Raw genomic sequence first — 16,531 nt, forward strand, 5'->3', positions numbered from 1 at the left:
GAGGAGCACGACCCCAAGGCCAGTGAGAAGCCAGCGCCCGCAGCACGTGTCCAGAGCCTGGGCCCCGTGCGTCTGGAAGCAGGATGTGTGACCCGGAGGCTCCCCTACCACGTGGGCCCGCTCTGGGAGCCTCCAGTGGCCCTGGAGGGTAGTCCGAGGGCACACACCCACCAGCACCTCCTCATGTGCAGGACCGAGGTGCACGTCTGGCTCCAGCAGGCCACGTCCAGCAGGGCAGCCAGCGGGCCAGACTCAGGATGACGAAGATGAGACACCTGGGGACAAACGCCTGGGGAGGGGGGGCAGAGAGCTCTGCGTCCTGCAGGAAGGCCGCACGGGTCCAGGGAGGGACCCCTGCCGCCAGACAGGGCAGCCTCTTGCCGTCCTGGGGCCGTTCCACGGCACACACGCGCAGCGGCTGTGGCAGCAGGGACGATGGAGGGTGTGCAGGGGCCGAGGACGTGGCCTTCCAGAACTCTCAGCTCCGAGCTAGCAAGGACCGAAACACGGTCGGAGAGCGAGGACATGCCCACAGCGTGGGGGCTGTCTGACGGCACGCCAGCCACGGTCCAAGGGGAGATGGTGACTTGCCCCTGGAGACAGCCAGGGCTTGACCATCCCGATGAGACCCAGGGGCCAGGGCCGAATCCCCGCGGATGGCTGCGAAGCCACAACTGTCTCCCAAGGAGGTGCCCTCTCCCCAGCAGCGAGGCGGCAGTGGGCTCCCAACTGGAGGCTGAGGAGCCTGGGCCATTGTTCTGGGCCTGGAAGGATGGGCAGGGGGTGATCTCTGCTCCCTGGAGGGTAGGTGGGGTGCACGGTGTCTGAGGAAGGAACCCGGTACCCCTCCCAGGATGCTGAGAGCTGAGATGGCCCCTGACTGTTTGGGTGCTCAGGCCACCGAGCCAGGAAGTGGAGAAGAGGCTGCTTTAATGCTGGGGTGAGGTGTTCCCACCACAGAGAAGAGGGTCAGGGCTTGGTGCAGGCAAACTGCCTCCCCCAGTTCAAACGCTGACGTCCTTACCCCCAGGACCTCGGAATGTGAGTGCTGTTTGGAGTGGGGGCCTTAGAAGAGGTGGCTGGTGACAATGGAGCCCTGGGCACCAAGCCCTGAGGCAGGGGGACGGGCGCTGATCTTGGGGTTCACATGGAAAATGGCCGAACCAACACCCTTGCCCAGGACAAGGCGCTGGTGGGCCGGCACGCCCGTGTGCTCCACGTCGACGGGGCAGCAGGTTCAGGGAGGGTCAGGGGATGACCAGGCCTTGCCTTCCACCCGCTCAGCCAGGCCTACAGCCCCCCTGCCCGAGCGCAGGCGGCTCTGGGAGGGCAGCAGGCAGCGGCGGGGGGGGGAGGGTCAGGCCCACTTCTGCTGGGTGTACTCCTCTCCTCCCTGGGGGCCTCTCCACACCTTGCTCTGCGGGCTCCATCTGTCCTGGGACGCAGGTGGGGTGGGGAGGAGCCCCAGTGTTCCACACCACCCCTGTGGCTTCCCTGCCCTCTGCCCACACGTCCGTCCACAGCCCCTAGGGTGTCCTCATCTGGACGTGCCATCTGTTTCCTCCTGGGGCTGGATGAGCAGCCCAGACGGCCACGGAGTGGACGCTGTCTGCCGCTCTCCGCTAGACAGTCTGGCCCAGGCAGCCTGGAAACCCCTGCCTGGGGGGTGCAGGGGGCAGTCTGGCTGGGCCTCAGGAAGCGGGACTCCTCTGGGCTCCCCTGGGACTCCCAGGCCACCCCCTACAGGCAGAGCCTCAGGTCCTGCCCTCCAGGGGACACAATGGGCCCGCTGCAGTCAGTGGTGACACCAGAGACCCCAGACAGGCAGGGTGGGCACTCCAACTCAACACTTGTCTGCATCCCAGCCGAGAGGAATCCGGGCTCCCACGGGCGGGCAGGGGCCTCGGGTGGGCTGGCGGGCATGGCCGCGCTCCAGCCGGGCCGCGCGTCCCCAGTGCCACCCTGAAGGCTGTCCCCGAGACCGTGAGTCATAAGGCACTTTAAGGGGGTGAGTGAGGGGCGGGGGGAGACCAACAGAGGGGAGGACTGGCTGGCAGGCTGCTGGCAGTTGGGCCCAGCCTGGCTCCTGGCCGCCCAGGCTCACGGTCAGCACAGGCCCAGTCGCTGGGCAGCAGAGGCCCTCAAGAAGCAGGGGCCTCCAGGTACGGCACCGGGCTGGAGAAGGGGCCTGGCCGGGCCCAATAGTCCACGGCACAAACCCGATAGGAGCCGGAGATCACAGCTGTGTCTGCGGACACAGAGGCAAGTGCTTGTCTGAAGCCTGAACCCCCTTTCCCCCCAAACTCCAGGTGTCAAGAGGCCCTGGACCACCCTACTCCCCCCAGGGACTGTGCTGAGGCGGCGGGCACACCTGGGCTGAACACGAACAGGTTAAAAGTCGAAGGCTTCCTGCTGATGGGAGCGAACACTCCCCCCTCTGGGCAGAACTGGATCTCATAGGTCCACAGGCACCTGGGGAGGTCAGACCAAGGCTGGGGTCCAGGGGGGCTGCAGAAAGGGCAGGCCCAGAGCCCTTCCCTCCCCCTCCCAGGCCGCGAACACTCCCCCTGCAGCGACGAGGGCCACCCTGGCTGGAAGAGAGAGCTGGACCACAAGCGTCACGGGCAGAGGTCCCCTGAAGGCGCCCCCACCCTACATCAGACAGGTGCAGGGCCATGGGCATTGGCGCCAACAGCGGAGGGGCGCGGACACATCCTGCCGGGGCGGTCCGAGGGGCGCTGGGCCCTGCAGCGGGGAGGACTTGGGGGCCGAGGCGGGGTGGAGGACAGGGGTAGGGGCGCTGGCCGCACTCACGCACTTGGAGCCCACACGCTCGTCCGACCAGACCAAAAGCAGCTGCCCGCGGGCTAGGGGCAGAGCACGGAGCCGAGTCACCTGGGGGAGCGAAGCGCAGGGTTGGCAGGGCGGGGCGCCCCGGACGGGCGGCGGCGGGGCGGGGGGAGCGGCGGCTTGCCTGGCCCGGGGGCTCCTCGGGGCGCGCGCACACGTGCACCAGCAGCAGCGAGGGCAGAGCGAGCTGAGGGCGCAGCGTCAGGCGGCCGCTGCTGGGGAAGGAGCGCGGTTTCACGGCCGCAGGGTCCTGGGGACAGAGTCGGGCGCTCGGGACCCTGGGACCTCAGGAGGCGCCCCGGCCCCGCCAGCCCCTCCCCCTCCCCCTCCCCTCCCCCTCCCCTCCCCCTCCCCCTCCCCTCCCCTCCCCTCCCCCTCCCCCTCCCCTCCCCTCCCCTCCCCCTCCCCCTCCCCTCCCCCTCCCCTCCCCTCCCCCTCCCCCTCCCCGCGGACCTCGGCCGCGCGCATGCGCCGGAACTGCGCTGCGGAGGGGAAGACCGGCCTGCCCAGGCGCCGCCACTCGCCGTAGGGGTTGCAGAGCCAGTTGTCCACGTAGAGCTGGACAAAGACGACCTCTGCGGAACCAGATGCTGGGGCCGCGCCTCGCCTCCTCCAGGCCCCGCCCGCCCCAGGGCCGGGGTCCCCTCCCCGCAACCCCTACTCACCGGGGCCCGGGGGCACCCCGTGCAGGCTGAGAATCACGGGGACCGTGCGGTTGGCGTGGGCGCGGGTGTCATCGCTCCCGTAGACCAGCACCGTGGCGCGCCAGGCGTCGGCCGGGCCAGTGGGGCGGTGGGCGCTGGCCAGGACGCCCACCGTGTGGTTGCTGTCCAGCACCGCGCCACCCCGAGACACCTCGGCCCAGAGTTGCTCGCCGTCTGCAGGCACGCGGGGGCGGTCAACACCGGGGTCCCGGCCGCTCTGCCCTCTCGGGCCGGGCTTCCCACCACTCGCCCTCCGCGGGAGGTCCCTGGCCACGTCACAACCTCCTTGGCCCCGTGAGCTAGGAACAGAGCGGGGAGGGGCGAGAGAAGAGCTCCCCGCTCCGCGGCAGGGTCCGCTGGCCCTCGGGCCTTTGCACAGGCTACCCCTGGCCTAGAGAGACATCCCCGTCCAGCCGAGGCCGCGTCCCGGCCCGGCTCCCGCAGCAGGCGGCGCGGGGCGGCCCGCCGCTCACCCAGCAGGGCCAGCAGCGCCATGGCGGTGAGCACCGGCTTGCGCAGCAGCTGCACGTGCGGCGGGCGCGTGTCGTTGACCTGGAAGCGCGCGGTGAGCGTGCGCTGGGAGAACTGGTGCGGATGGTAGCTCAGGAAGGCGTTGTCGTTGCTTAGGAGCGCGTAGCGGACGGCCGAGCTGGCGTTCGCCAGCAGCAGGTTCTGGTGCTGCGCGACAACCTGCGGACGTCGGGGACGTCGGGGCGGCTGGGACCGCGCCGGTGGGACGCCCACCCTCCCACCCGGGGCTCCCGGGGGCGGGCCCACCTTCACGACCATGGCCGCGTAGGTCACGTCGGCCCTCCAGGGCTGCGGCAGGGACCAGCCCACCAGCGGGTCAGCCTCGTCGTTGTAAATGGGGGTGTCAGCAAACTTGGGGAAGAGCCGCTGAATTTGCTGCACGACCGCCGCCTCCTGCTCCAGGATGGAGATGGAGCTGCCCGCGCCCTGCGAGCAGCCGCCTGAGCACCTCCGGAGGGCCGCCGAGGGGCCGCGGGTGTGGAGCAGGGGTGGAAGGGCGAGGCCCCCCCCCCCCCCCCCCCCCCCCCCCCCCCGCCTACCTTCTTGTGCAGCGCGATGTAGTCCAGCCGCACGCCCACCTCCCCGGTGAAGAAGTTGCTGCCGTTGTTACAGTGCCCCAGGAGGCCCCAGCAGAGCGGCGAGTGGGGCGGCTCGTGGAAGGCGTCTCCAGGGCCGCCCAGGCGCAGAGCTGGGCTGGCTGCTCGCAGACCCTCAGAGCAGGCGTCGTAGTAGTTCAAGAAGCCTGGGCGGGAAGGACACAGAGTCCACACCCGGGGCCAGAGGGGCCGGCTGCCAACCCCTCCCAGATCCGCAGGACCCCAAGAGGCCAGCCCACCCACCTTGCAAGGTCATGGACACGTTGTCAAAGTCGTGGTGGTCTGGCTCGTTCCACGTCTCAAAATTCCACTTGGAAACGTGCTCGAGGCCATACCTACCTGCAGAAGGTCCTCGCTGTGGCAAGAGGGCCTTTCCTCTGGGGTGGTGTCACCAGCTCATGGGGCCCTCCGGGGGGGGGGCAACCACGGCTGGGAGGTTTGGATGTGATGGGAGGGTCTGGGTTCCTGGGAGCTGGCCCCCCCTGCCCAGCCCCTTGCTCATCAGGAGGCCCTGGCTTGGTGACTTCATGAGAAAACCAGGTGGGGGGTGGGACAGAGGGCAGCCTGCCCAAGAGTGCCCACCCAGCCCCCGCAGGGCACGCGCCCCGCCCACCGATGTATCTCCTGGCGAGGAGAGCGACCAGGTTCCTCCACTCAAACACCTGCTGCTTGTCCTCAAAGTTGGTGAAGCGTCCAGAGGGGCTGCCCATCAGCTCGAAGCCTGCAGCAATGAGGGTGGCACCCCACAGCTCACCTGCCTGGCGCAGGCAGGCACAGAGGCAGCCCCAAGTGGGCAGCCAGGAGGACCCAGAAGAACCAGGCCAAGGAGAGATGGGGAGGCCAGCGGCACCAGGGCGATGTGGCAGCTTACCTGGGACGAGCTGGTTCTCCCTGAGAAGGTCCAGGTACCGATCCAAGTGGGTGAAGTTGTAGCGCAGGCCCTGCCCGAATAGGCCCCTGTGGAACGATGCTCAGTGTCAGGGTGGGGAGGTGGGCCGGGGGCTGAGACCACAGCCACCACTCAAGCAGCTCGGGAATGAGCAGGGCGCCCTGCAGGACTAGGCTCCAGACACAACTGGCCTTCCTCCTCTGAGAAGACAACTGTGTGAGCCTAGTGGTCACTCACAGCCTAGCATGCGTGAGTGTGTCTGCACTGGAAGCTCACTCTCAAGCCTTCAGGGGCTCAGAAGAGCCTGGGGCTCAGAGCAGGAGGGGCAGGCAGGCCTTTTGGAAAAGGTGCCACAGGATGGAGGCGGGGAGAGCAAGACGGCTCACAGCGAAGGGGGAGGCTGTGTGGTGGGCCTGGCAGGACGCTGCCCTGCCAGATCCTGCACCTCCTGGGGCCAGGGGCCTGGATCTGGCTCCACAGGGCCCCTGTGCCCTCCCGCTCTGAGGGGTACTGTGGACACAGTACCCCACCCCGCCCACTCTCCCCCACTCCTCCCACGGTGAGAGGTACTGTGGACATAGTAACCCCACCCCTCCCACGGTGAGAGGTACTGTGGACACAGTACTCCACCCCCACTCTCCCCGACCCCTCCCACTGTGAGGTACTGTGGACACAGTATCTCCACCCCTCCCACTGCGAGAAGTACTGTGGACACAGTACCCCACCCGTCCCACTGTGAGGTACTGCAGACACAGTACCCCTGCCCCCTCCCTCTGTGAGAGGTACCATGGACAGTACCACTGCCCGCTTCTACTTGGAGACGTACTGTGGACACAGCACCTCTGCCCTTTCCCCATTCTGAGAGACGACCTGGCCACAGCACCCGAGCCCCATGCCCCTCTGCCGGGCACCGTGGACAGTACACCTGCCCCCTCCCCACTCTTTTGGCACCATGGACAGTACCCCTGCACCCTCCCCGTTCTGAGAGGCACCATGGACCGCACCCCTGCCTCTTCCCACTCTGAGAAGCAATGTGAACCCCTTTTATTCCCTCATGTTTTTGAGGCTTAATTTTTTAGCGCACTTCGGCCTCACAGCAAAATGAGAGGGAAGTAGAGGCTTTCCCAGTTACCTCTGCCACCCGACAGGCACAGCCCCCGCCCCACAGTCAACTCCCAGAGTGGGACATTTGTTACCATTTTCGAACCCACACTGACATAAGCGCCCCAAAACCACAGTTCTGAGTGGTGGTGTGGAGGTGACAGGAGGGAGCTGAGCGGATGGATGTGGAGGAGGGGCAGCTCGCACTGACTGAGGGGCTTCGCTTGAGGCCCTGGGTCGGGGGCGGCTGCAGCGGGCAGGGGCAGGCAGGGGGAAGCTGAGTAAGATGGGCCTTGGCGTGCTGGTGTGGCGCGGAGGTGAGCATCCGAGGGGAACTCGGCTCGGGGGCTGGCAAAGGGAGCCGGTGCCCGGTGGTCACGCGGAGGCGTGCGGGGCGGGCGGAGCAGAGAGGGTGTGAGGCCCACCGGGTCCAGATCGGAGCCGGAGTTGCAGCTGCGCCCCCAGCGGCTCCCTCCCGCGCGCGGGGGCAGCGGCAGAGGAGGGCAGAGGGTGAAGTCCGGGGGAATCCGGCCCTGACCTGCTCTGTTCTGTCTCACACCGGTCTGGGCTGACCAGCGCTGCGCCCCGGCCGGAGAGCGAGCGCTTGGGCAAGTCGGCACCCTCCTCCCGGGCCTCCGGCTCCCCGCTCTTCTCTACACAGAGTCGAGGCCGAGCCACCACGCACCCAAGTGCCTCCGGCTCCCGTCGGGCCCGGTCTTCCCGCCTCGGGGGGGCCAGCCCCACGGCACGTGCTGCGCAGCGGGGATCCGCCCCTCCCCCCCTCCAAAGGTCACAATCAGCAGCAAACGGAAAAAACCTTAAGCGATAGGGTGAAAACTAAATGCGCGGCAGGGGGCAGGTTCCAAAGTCCCGCAGGTGGGGGTGGGTGACGCTGAGGAGCAGGTGCCAGGCTCTCTCTGCGGATCCCGCGAGCGAGGAAGGCCTCGGGTAAATGCTGTTCCCGCGCTCTGGTCCCGGGCCAGCAGGGTGCCGCTAGGGGAGCCCCGGCCGCAGGGCCGATGCCAGCCCGTCACTCCGAGCGGACCTCCTGAGAGGTCCGCTGACCCGTCCGGCGTCGGCCCGCGGAAATGCCCTGGGGGTCGGGACACTTGCTCCTCGGGGACCAGAAGACCCAACACTGGGGGGATCCCGGGCACAGAATCCCGGAGGGGCGGCCCTTGGGCCCCACTGTTGATGCCCAGGTCTCCATCCGTCTCAGCCCCGACTGGGGAAGGAATGGGAGCGATCAAAGCCAGCGAGAGGGCTGAGCCAGCGCTGCAGTGCGCGGCCCAGCCCAGCGATCGCCTGCAGGGGCCGGGGTCACCGACGCAGTCGCCCCAACTCCTCTCCACCCTGCTGCCCCGCAGGGGCCAATCCTGGGTGGGAGGCACAGGCGGGGTCGCCTTCCGTTCCTGCAAGGGGGCCGGGCCGCGGCGGGCGCACAGCGGCGGCTGCACAACGGCTTCATTCACCGCGCAGGCGGCCAGCCGGGCGGCGCCGAGCCCACCCCCGCCCCTCTGCCCGAGCGCGTGCGCCGCGAGGACCCGGCGGGCGGCGCCCAGGTGAGTGTTCGCGTCCGCGGGGCGGGGCCCAGGCCCCGCTCGTGGAAGAGTAGGGACGCCCGGTCGGGGTGCTCCCCGGCTGGTGCGGGAAGGGATGCGCGGGCAGGCGGGGGCGCAGGCTGGAGCCGCGCTGCTCGGCTTGGGGGCGGTGCGGAGTGGGGGCGCACTCGTGAGGGGGGCGACGGGCAGACCATGTGTGGAAGTGCACGCGGCGGGAGCCCGGGCCGCCCCTGCTCGGTGCGGGTGGGACGCGCGCGGCCGGCGTGGGCGAGTGCGCGGGGCGGGGCCGAGAGCGCCCAGCGCGGAGGCCGGGAAGCGCCGCCCGGCCGGGGCTGCGACTGGGCAGTGGGGAGACGAACCGCGAGCTGCGCCCTGGAGATGAGGATGGGCTGGCTCTTCTCACGTGCCGTGGGGACACAAAGCTCCTTTCCAAATACGTGAACTCAGCTATGGAGACGGTGATTTAAGGACCAGTATTAAACGACTGTGTGCACAGGACTGGAGGAGGCAAACGGAGGGCCGTCCCCTCGTGCCCTCTGCGGTCCTGCTGCGCGCCAGGGCCCTGCTGTCTCCTGCCCACGCAGAAAAGTCTGCAGTGGGCTTCAGCCAGCAAGGCCCCGGGCCCCAAGGCCGTGCCTGTGTTCCCACTCAGACCACAGCGAAGAACAGAGCCCTCAAAGCACAGAGGGCAGGCAGCACGGCTCAGGCCCCCGGGGGTCCTGCTGGTTCCACCAAGGACAGGAGTGAAGCCTCCTCAGCTGTATCTCCTCACTTGCTTAGACGCAGGGGCTGGGGGAGTAGAAGGCCCAACCCCACCACCACGGCAGCCAGGCCAGCCCCCAGACAGCCCTCCCGGGGCGTCTCCCCCCCGCCCAGTCCCCAGAATGCCCTCCCACCTCCAGGCTCCCCTCCCCTCCCCGCACCAGCTCCCTAGCCCATCACATCCCACCACCGCCACTCCACACACTCAGGAACCCCCATGTGCACAGCCTGGGCCTTACCCCCACCCACAGAGACTCCCAGGGTGGGCAGAGCACCCCTTCCCCAGGCTGAGGCCCCCAGCTCCACCTCTGCCCACGTGGCAGTTCCCGCCCTGCTGGTAGCCGGGTTGGAAGATAAGCGCTGTGACCCGGAGGGTGCACGCTCCAGCCCGGAGAGGACTCTTATCTGCCCCTGGGCAGCTGTGACTCATCCTGCCTGCTCGGGGGCCAGTGGCTCCTGTAAATAAACCACATCCTTGGGCAAACAGCTCCCCGCTAGGGCCAAGTGGGCCCTGGGCAGGACTCTGGGCAGCAGGGGGGGCCCGCTGAGGGGTGGGGGCGGCGCGCTGGGGTGGCCCAGGCTCTGGTGGAGTCCTCAAGGGCGGGGAATCTGTCTGGAGCTGAGCGGCGGGGCCTGGGCGCTGACCACACAGCCTGCTGCTGCAGGTGCGGGGAGACCTCCCGCTCTCGGGTGCTCCCCCGCCCATCCTGGGGTTCCACCCCCACTGTGGCCCCCAAATGGGGCTCTGGTCTTCCCCAGCCAGGCTGTGGATGTGAGAACAGGACACACCTTTCAGGGGGCTCTGGGGGAAGGTCCCGGAGTGAGGCCGAGCGTGTTAGGAACCTGGAGAGACCTCCGCCCGCCCCCCATCGCCAGGGGCCTCGGGGGACAGCAGGCCCAGGCCAGCTCTGCCTTGCAGCCTCGTCACAGCGACCCTGGCCCGGCGCCCAGGGTGGAGGACACTCACGGCCCAGGAGATGGGCTCCTCTCGCCATGCTGCCCCTCAGACACCCACCTGTTCCTTTTCAAGGTGGGAGAACTGAGGTCCTGAGTACCCTTTAGAGCAGCAGCCCACTCAGTTCACTGTGTGTGGGACATGAGGGCGGTTCTCTAAAGTGACCGTTTACCTTCCCACTGGCCCCAAGAGGCAGGTCCCACCACCCTGGAGGAGCGGACGGAGGTGTGGTGAGGCCAGGCACCCCGCCCTCAACACAGGGTCAGCACCCGGCTGAGAGCCAGGGGGTTGGGCTCCAGAGGGCAGACCCAAGGCCCCCACCACCCCCAGCAGGAAGGACACGCCCAGCTGGTTATTGGATCTCCATACCGGCAACCCTAGAGTCCTCAGGCCTGCCCTCCACACAGACCCAGAGCAGAAGCCAGCCCGTGTCTGCCTGGGGCCCAGCCAGCTTCGGCACGGACCACACCCACCTCCTGGAAGACAGGATGTCCAGGGATGGCGCTGGGGGGTGCGTCCTTCCCGCAGACCCCCACCCTTGCCCACGTTCCAGGTCCTGGAAGCTGTGGACTTGCCCCCGAGCTGAGGGCTCACCCGCTGGCTGCTCCCCGCCCCCACGCCAGCTGCCCTGTCCGCACCTGGAGCCCGGCTCCTGGGAGGCTGGAAGCTTATGAAAGGCCCACACAATTGTCATTCTCTGAGCCTCTGAGTACAGAACAACTCCCCGGATTAGCCGCTCAGGTAACGCTCATCTTGGGGAAACCTGTGACTCAGCAGTCTCTGGAGTAAATGATTTAACTGCAAGCCCAGCAAGCTGGGCAGTCAGATGCTGAGCACAGACCACTGCCCGCTGGCCAGCGCGGGCCAGCTTGGCCTGAGCCCACCGAGGCACGCCCCACCTGCAGACTGAGCCGGAGGGTCCCTGGGACAGACGCACCAGGCCTGATCTACACGCCGAGCCCGGGAGGGGTCCCTCAGGTGAGAGTCCCCCGGGGCCCGCTGCAGGACAGTGGGGCTCTGGACCACCTGGCCACAGCAGAGGTCAGCGCCCCATCTGCAGAGCAACAAGGCCCGACCCCGAGGTTTCTTCTATGGACTCCCAGGCGTTCAAACAGTCCTCAACCGACGCCCCTGGACCCCAGAATTCTGGCTGAGCTCAGGGGACCCCGACAGAGCCGCCAGGGGCCACGCCCGCCTCACAAAGGGCCGGACCTGCACCCGTCCTCCGCACACAGGGCCGCCCCAGGCCCCAGGCCCCAGCCCTGTGTGCACCTGCTGGGGTAACCAGGCTCTGGGCGGGCAGAGACCGTCACGAGGGGGACGTCAAGAGCGGCAGGCCGGAGGGCCCTCAGGACAGCTGGGAGCAGTGCCCTGGTGCTCGCTGAGCAGGAGGCAGGTCGGGCCGGGCCCGCGCGGCAGGCTGCCCTCTGGACTGCGAGGACGGTTGGCACGCGCTTCCCACGGTGCCCATGGGGTCTGAGCCAGAATCCAGCTGCATTAACTCATGCTGGGAAAGGGGGCCTGCGTCCAGGACCCCCTGGCGGGTGGCAGGCGCGTCGCCCCACTTCCCCCCCAGCTGCACCGCCTGTGCAGGAGTCTGCCCCAGGAGTGGCCATGGCCGGCGCTGCTGCAGCGTGGGCTCGGAGCTCCGGCCTCTGCAGGGCTCTTCCTGTTGCCCCGGGCCAGGTGTCCGGATGGCGGGTGGGACGGACTCTGGTGTGGGTGCGTCTGGCTCCCACGAGGCCCCCTGACCCTGACAGCTTGGCCGCCCCAATGGTGACACCCACCTCCGCCCGCTTTGCAGGTTCTCCGGGGGGACCGCTGCCCCACGATGGAAGCGTCCCCCGAGTACATGGAGCAGGGCGGGCGGCTGTTGCTGGTCCGACGGCGCCCCCCGCCGTCCCCGGGCCTGGGCGAGGCCCTGAAGGCTGGGCTGCGGCGGAGCTGTGCCTGCAGCGTGCAGGGCGCCTGGGCGCAGCTGCAGGCCCTGTTCCCCGCCATCTGCTGGCTCCGCCAGTACCGGCCCGGGGAAGCACTGGCGGGCGACGTCATGTCCGGGCTGGTCATCGGCATCATCCTGGTGCCGCAGGCCATTGCCTACTCGCTGCTGGCCGGGCTGCAGCCCATCTACAGCCTCTACACGTCCTTCTTCGCGAACCTCATCTACTTCCTCATGGGCACCTCACGCCACGTCTCCGTGGGCATCTTCAGCCTGCTCTCCCTCATGGTGGGCCAGGTGGTGGACCGCGAACTCCTGCTGGCTGGCTTCGACCCCGCCCAGGATGGCCCAGGGCCCGGGGCCAACCACAGCAGCCTCAACAGCTCGGCAGCCGCGCTGGCACTCGGGCTGCAGGACTGCGCGCGGGACTGCTACGCCATCCGCGTGGCCACTGCCCTCACGCTGGTGGCCGGGGTTTACCAGGTGAGGGGCTGTGCCTGCGCCCCCACGGGGAGCCTGTCCTGGTGGCCGCGGGCCGTGGCCCCGGGCCCAGGCATGCCCCACTGCCCCACCTGGCCCCAAGTCCTCCCTGGCTTCCTGTCCCAAGTGGGACCCTGGGGCCCACCTGCCTTCCTGAGGCCTCCCCGGACCCGGGCACACCTCTTCCCAAAGGCCACCCCAGTCCCTGCCCTCAGCTCTCCTGGGAGGGGGGTGGCGTGCCTTCCGACTCCTGGAGTCCCCGTCTGTGAGGCTGTGCTGCGCTCCGTGGACATGGCGTGTGCTCCAGCGTCTGCTGGGCCGCCTCGTGTGGGCCCCGGGGAGACAGGCAGTGTGAGGGCGGGGTGGGGCTGTCCGCCTGCAGCTGCGGCTTGTCCACAGGTTCTCATGGGCATCCTCGGGCTGGGCTTCGTCTCCGCCTACCTCTCGCAGCCGCTGCTGGACGGCTTTGCCATGGGGGCCTCGGTGACCATCCTGACCTCCCAGCTCCGGCACCTGCTGGGCGTGCGGGTCCCGCGGCACCAGGGGCCGGGCCTGGTGGTCAGCACGTGGCTGAGCCTGCTGCGCAGTGCCGAGCAGGCCAACCTGTGCGATGTGCTGACCAGCGCTGTGTGCCTGGCCGTGCTGCTGGCCGCCAAGGAGCTCTCGGACCGTTTCCGGCACCGCCTGAGGGTGCCGCTGCCCGCCGAGCTGCTGGTGATCGTGGTGGCCACGCTCGTGTCCCACTTCGGGCAGTTTCACGGGCGCTTCGGCTCTAGCGTGGCGGGTGACATCCCCACCGGCTTCGTGGCCCCACGGGTGCCAGACGCAGGGCTGATGTGGCGGGTGGCACTGGACGCCGCCTCCCTGGCCCTCGTGGGCTCCGCTTTCTCCATCTCGCTGGCGGAGATGTTCGCCCGCAGCCATGGCTACACCGTGCGCGCCAACCAGGAGCTCCTGGCCGTGGGCTGCTGCAACGTGCTGCCCGCCTTCTTCCACTGCTTTGCCACGAGCGCTGCGCTGGCCAAGAGCCTGGTGAAGACGGCGACAGGCTGCCGCACGCAGCTGTCCAGCGTGGTCAGCGCTGCCGTGGTGCTGCTGGTGCTCCTGGTTCTGGCACCGCTGTTCCGGGACCTGCAGCGGAGCGTGCTGGCCTGCGTCATCGTGGTCAGCCTGCGTGGGGCCCTGCGCAAGGTGCGGGACGTCCCCCGCCTGTGGCGGCTCAGCCCCGCCGACGCGCTGGTCTGGGTGGCCACGGCCGCCACCTGCGTGCTGGTGAGCACCGAGGCCGGGCTCCTGGCCGGCGTCCTGCTTTCGCTGCTCAGCCTGGCCGGCCGCACCCGCCGCCCGCGCGCTGCCCTGCTCGCCCGCGCTGGGGGCTCCAGCTTCTACGGGGACCCGGCGGAGTTTGAGGGCCTGGCCCCTGAGCCGGGCGTGCAGGTGTTCCGCTTCACGGGGCCGCTCTACTACGCCAACAAAGACTTCTTCCTGCAGTCACTGTACAGCCTCACGGGGCTGGACGTGGGCTGCGAGGTCGCCAGGAGGAAGGAGAGGGGCCCCGGGCTGGGGGCCGGCGCGGGAGGCCCCGCGGGGGGCAGGGACCCAGGCTCCCGGAGCGGCGCAGCCTCGCTGGTGCCCGCGGTGACCCGCTTCCACGCGGTGGTCATCGACTGCGCCCCGCTGCTGTTCCTGGATGTGGCCGGCCTGGCCACGCTGCAGGAGCTGCGTCGAGACTATGGGGCCTTGGGCATCAGCCTGCACCTGGCCTGCTGCAACCCCTCGGTAACGGACACACTGAGAAGAGGCGGCTTCCTTGGGGAGGACCAGGGGGACGGGGCTGAGGACGGGCAGCTGTTCCCCAGCGTGCACTGTGCCGTGCAGGTGGCCCACGCCCGCCACCAAGAGCTGGCAGCCGCCAACTCCATCCTCTAGCGGAGCCAGCGCCCACGGCCAACCCCCACGCCCATGCCCGTCACGGCACCCCGAGACAGACGCCGCCCCGGCGTCACGCCAGGCACTGCGCTGTGCGCCCACAGTCCCTGGGGCCAGTCTGACACTTGGCGTCCTGTCTCACTTGGAGGACCCTGAGGCAGTCACCTGGCGTTCAAGGTGCCAAAAGGACATCGGTCCCTTGAGCCGCCAGCCCCCACCCCCCGGTGAGAGCTGGCTGCTCTGGCCAGGACGTGAGGGTCTCTGTGTCTAGGAAACCCCACAACTGCACACACCCAAGTGTCTCACACCGTGTACCTCAGCCCCGCTGGGACTCGCAGGGCCAAAGGCAGAAGGGACCAACATGCCTGCAGCCTGGGCCTGACGGGGCAACCCCGCACAGCCTGAGCAGAGCAAGTGTGCCCACTCGCCGCTGCGGGGTCCAGCCGTGCCTCCAGGGTGGCCTTCAGCAGGACGCCTGCTGTGCCCGAGGCAGGGGCTGCTAGGGGGGGCCCTGCACTGTCCCTGCCCCACGCGGTCTTTGCCGAGAAGCAGAAGAGCAGTGGCTCCCGGGCGCAACACCCCCTTCACTGAGCCCTGACCAGGGCGCATGCCGCACTGTCCTCCAGCCCAGACGCCACCTCCTCTCAGTCTTGCCCGTACTGCCCCCAGGGGCTCTGCCCAGCAGCCCAGCCCCTCCGTCACCCACCTGGCCGTGATGAGGTCCAGCAGCCAGTGGGTCCGAACCTGCTCAATGCCGCCATGAGGAACCGCGCCCACGTAGGCCAGGTTGAGCTGCTGATCCCAGCTGAGGTCATACCGGTCGGCCTGGCCGTGCGGCAGTGGGGGACTAGGGACAAAATGAGGGGGGAGTGGAGCCATCAGTCCCCAGGGGAGGGGCTCGTGGAACAGCCTCCGCACACACCCCACCTGCAAACCCAGGGAAGGGATGGGGTGTGCCTTTCTGCCCATGAATTTTACTGCCCCTGACATAACAAATCGGTCCCTAACGCCAGGACTGGGTGAAGCCTCAGGTTTATGGGGGTCAAGCGCTCCCGGGGAAGCCATATCCCCACCTAAGCCCTGCCCGACCGTCAGCTCCAAGCCTGACAGAGGCCACTAGGGGCACCAGTCACGGGAACGGGTCCCACTGCGGGGTCGTGGGAGACGCTGAGGTTGCCCCCTTGAGACGGTTCTAGGCCACAGCCCCTCCTGCAGCCTGGGGTGTCCTGGGCGGCCACCAGGCTCTTCAGACTCCTGGGGGTGACCAGGCACCCCTGGGACCCGGCCCCAGGCCCTGACAGCAGGGGCAGCTGCTCAGCTGGAAAACCGCGGCTGCAGCGGTGGAAGCGTGGCACAGCGCCAGCAGACAGAGAGGAGCGCCCCACCCTGAGGGCCGGCCCGAAAGGAAGGAGGGAGCCGCGGCCCCCCTCACTCGGGGCGCCCGCTCCAGCTGCGACAAGGGGCCCCGGAGGCCCGGGTCGGGGCGCGAGGCCGCGGGCCGTTTGGGAGGAGCGCGCGGCGGGCAGGCGCTGGCTAGTTGGGCCGCCGCGACCTCGGTGTCCCCGCGCGGAGCTCACCAGAAGCCGGTGCTCCTCCAGAAGGGCCGCAGGGGCCGCAGCGCGCGGGCCGCGTCCACGCGCACCCGGTGCGGGGCCTCGGCGGCCGCGAGCGCCGCCGCCCAAAGCGCGCCCAGAACGGCGAGCAGCGCGGCGGAGGGGCGCGGGGGACGCATGGCGGGGGCGCGGGCGCGGGCGCACCCCAACCCCTGCAGACGCCCCCGGCGCTCTGCGCTCCGAGAGAGCCGAGGTCCACGCCCCGCCGTCCGGTTCCGCCTCCGGGTCGCGCGCCACGTGACCGCCGGCGCGGGGGGGATCTCGGCGGGACCGGGGCAGGCGGGGTCAGCTAGGGGCCGGGCGTGGTGGCCGGGGCGGGGCCGGAGCGCGGCCGCGAGGGTCGGGTGGGGACGGTCCCGGGCGGTGGGCGTGGGGCTGCTGGCCGGGCTTCCGGGCGCCCGCAGCTCGGAAGCTGGAGCGCGTCTCTAGCCGAGGGCTGTGCCCTGCTCCCGCGTCTGGAGCCCCTCCCGGCCGTGTGCGCCCCTCCTTCCCCTCCGGCGGCGGGCACCGGCCCCTCCGTCCCCTCCCACGCGGCTTGGAAAGCGCTTGGGGGTAGTGTCAGGGCTTCAGAAGGTCGTCCGCGGGCCGGGAAGTAGCCTAACGCTCCGGCCGGGTGGCTG

At 69.4% G+C, this 16,531-nt stretch overlaps 2 protein-coding genes across 2 annotated transcripts; one reads left to right on the forward strand and one right to left on the reverse strand.

The window, feature by feature from the left end:
* Positions 1-915: 915 nt before the first annotated feature.
* Positions 916-16,030, reverse strand: IDUA (alpha-L-iduronidase). Its single transcript, XM_052641861.1, has 14 exons — positions 15,876-16,030; positions 15,005-15,145; positions 5,553-5,638; positions 5,295-5,402; positions 4,925-5,020; positions 4,625-4,827; positions 4,332-4,511; positions 4,028-4,244; positions 3,516-3,728; positions 3,304-3,425; positions 2,975-3,100; positions 2,819-2,895; positions 2,372-2,472; positions 916-2,248 (listed from the first exon to the last, which is right to left on the reverse strand). The coding sequence occupies exons 1-14, from the start codon at positions 16,028-16,030 to the stop codon at positions 2,142-2,144; spliced, it is 1,932 nt and encodes a 643-aa protein (XP_052497821.1). The 3' UTR covers positions 916-2,141.
* SLC26A1 (solute carrier family 26 member 1) lies at positions 11,782-14,298 on the forward strand. The gene is made up of 2 exons (XM_052641860.1): positions 11,782-12,372; positions 12,769-14,298. The coding sequence occupies exons 1-2, from the start codon at positions 11,782-11,784 to the stop codon at positions 14,296-14,298; spliced, it is 2,121 nt and encodes a 706-aa protein (XP_052497820.1).
* Positions 16,031-16,531: the final 501 nt, after the last annotated feature.

This window comes from Budorcas taxicolor, chromosome 6 (genome assembly GCF_023091745.1).
Source record: "Budorcas taxicolor isolate Tak-1 chromosome 6, Takin1.1, whole genome shotgun sequence".
Lineage (NCBI taxonomy): Eukaryota > Metazoa > Chordata > Mammalia > Artiodactyla > Bovidae > Budorcas > Budorcas taxicolor.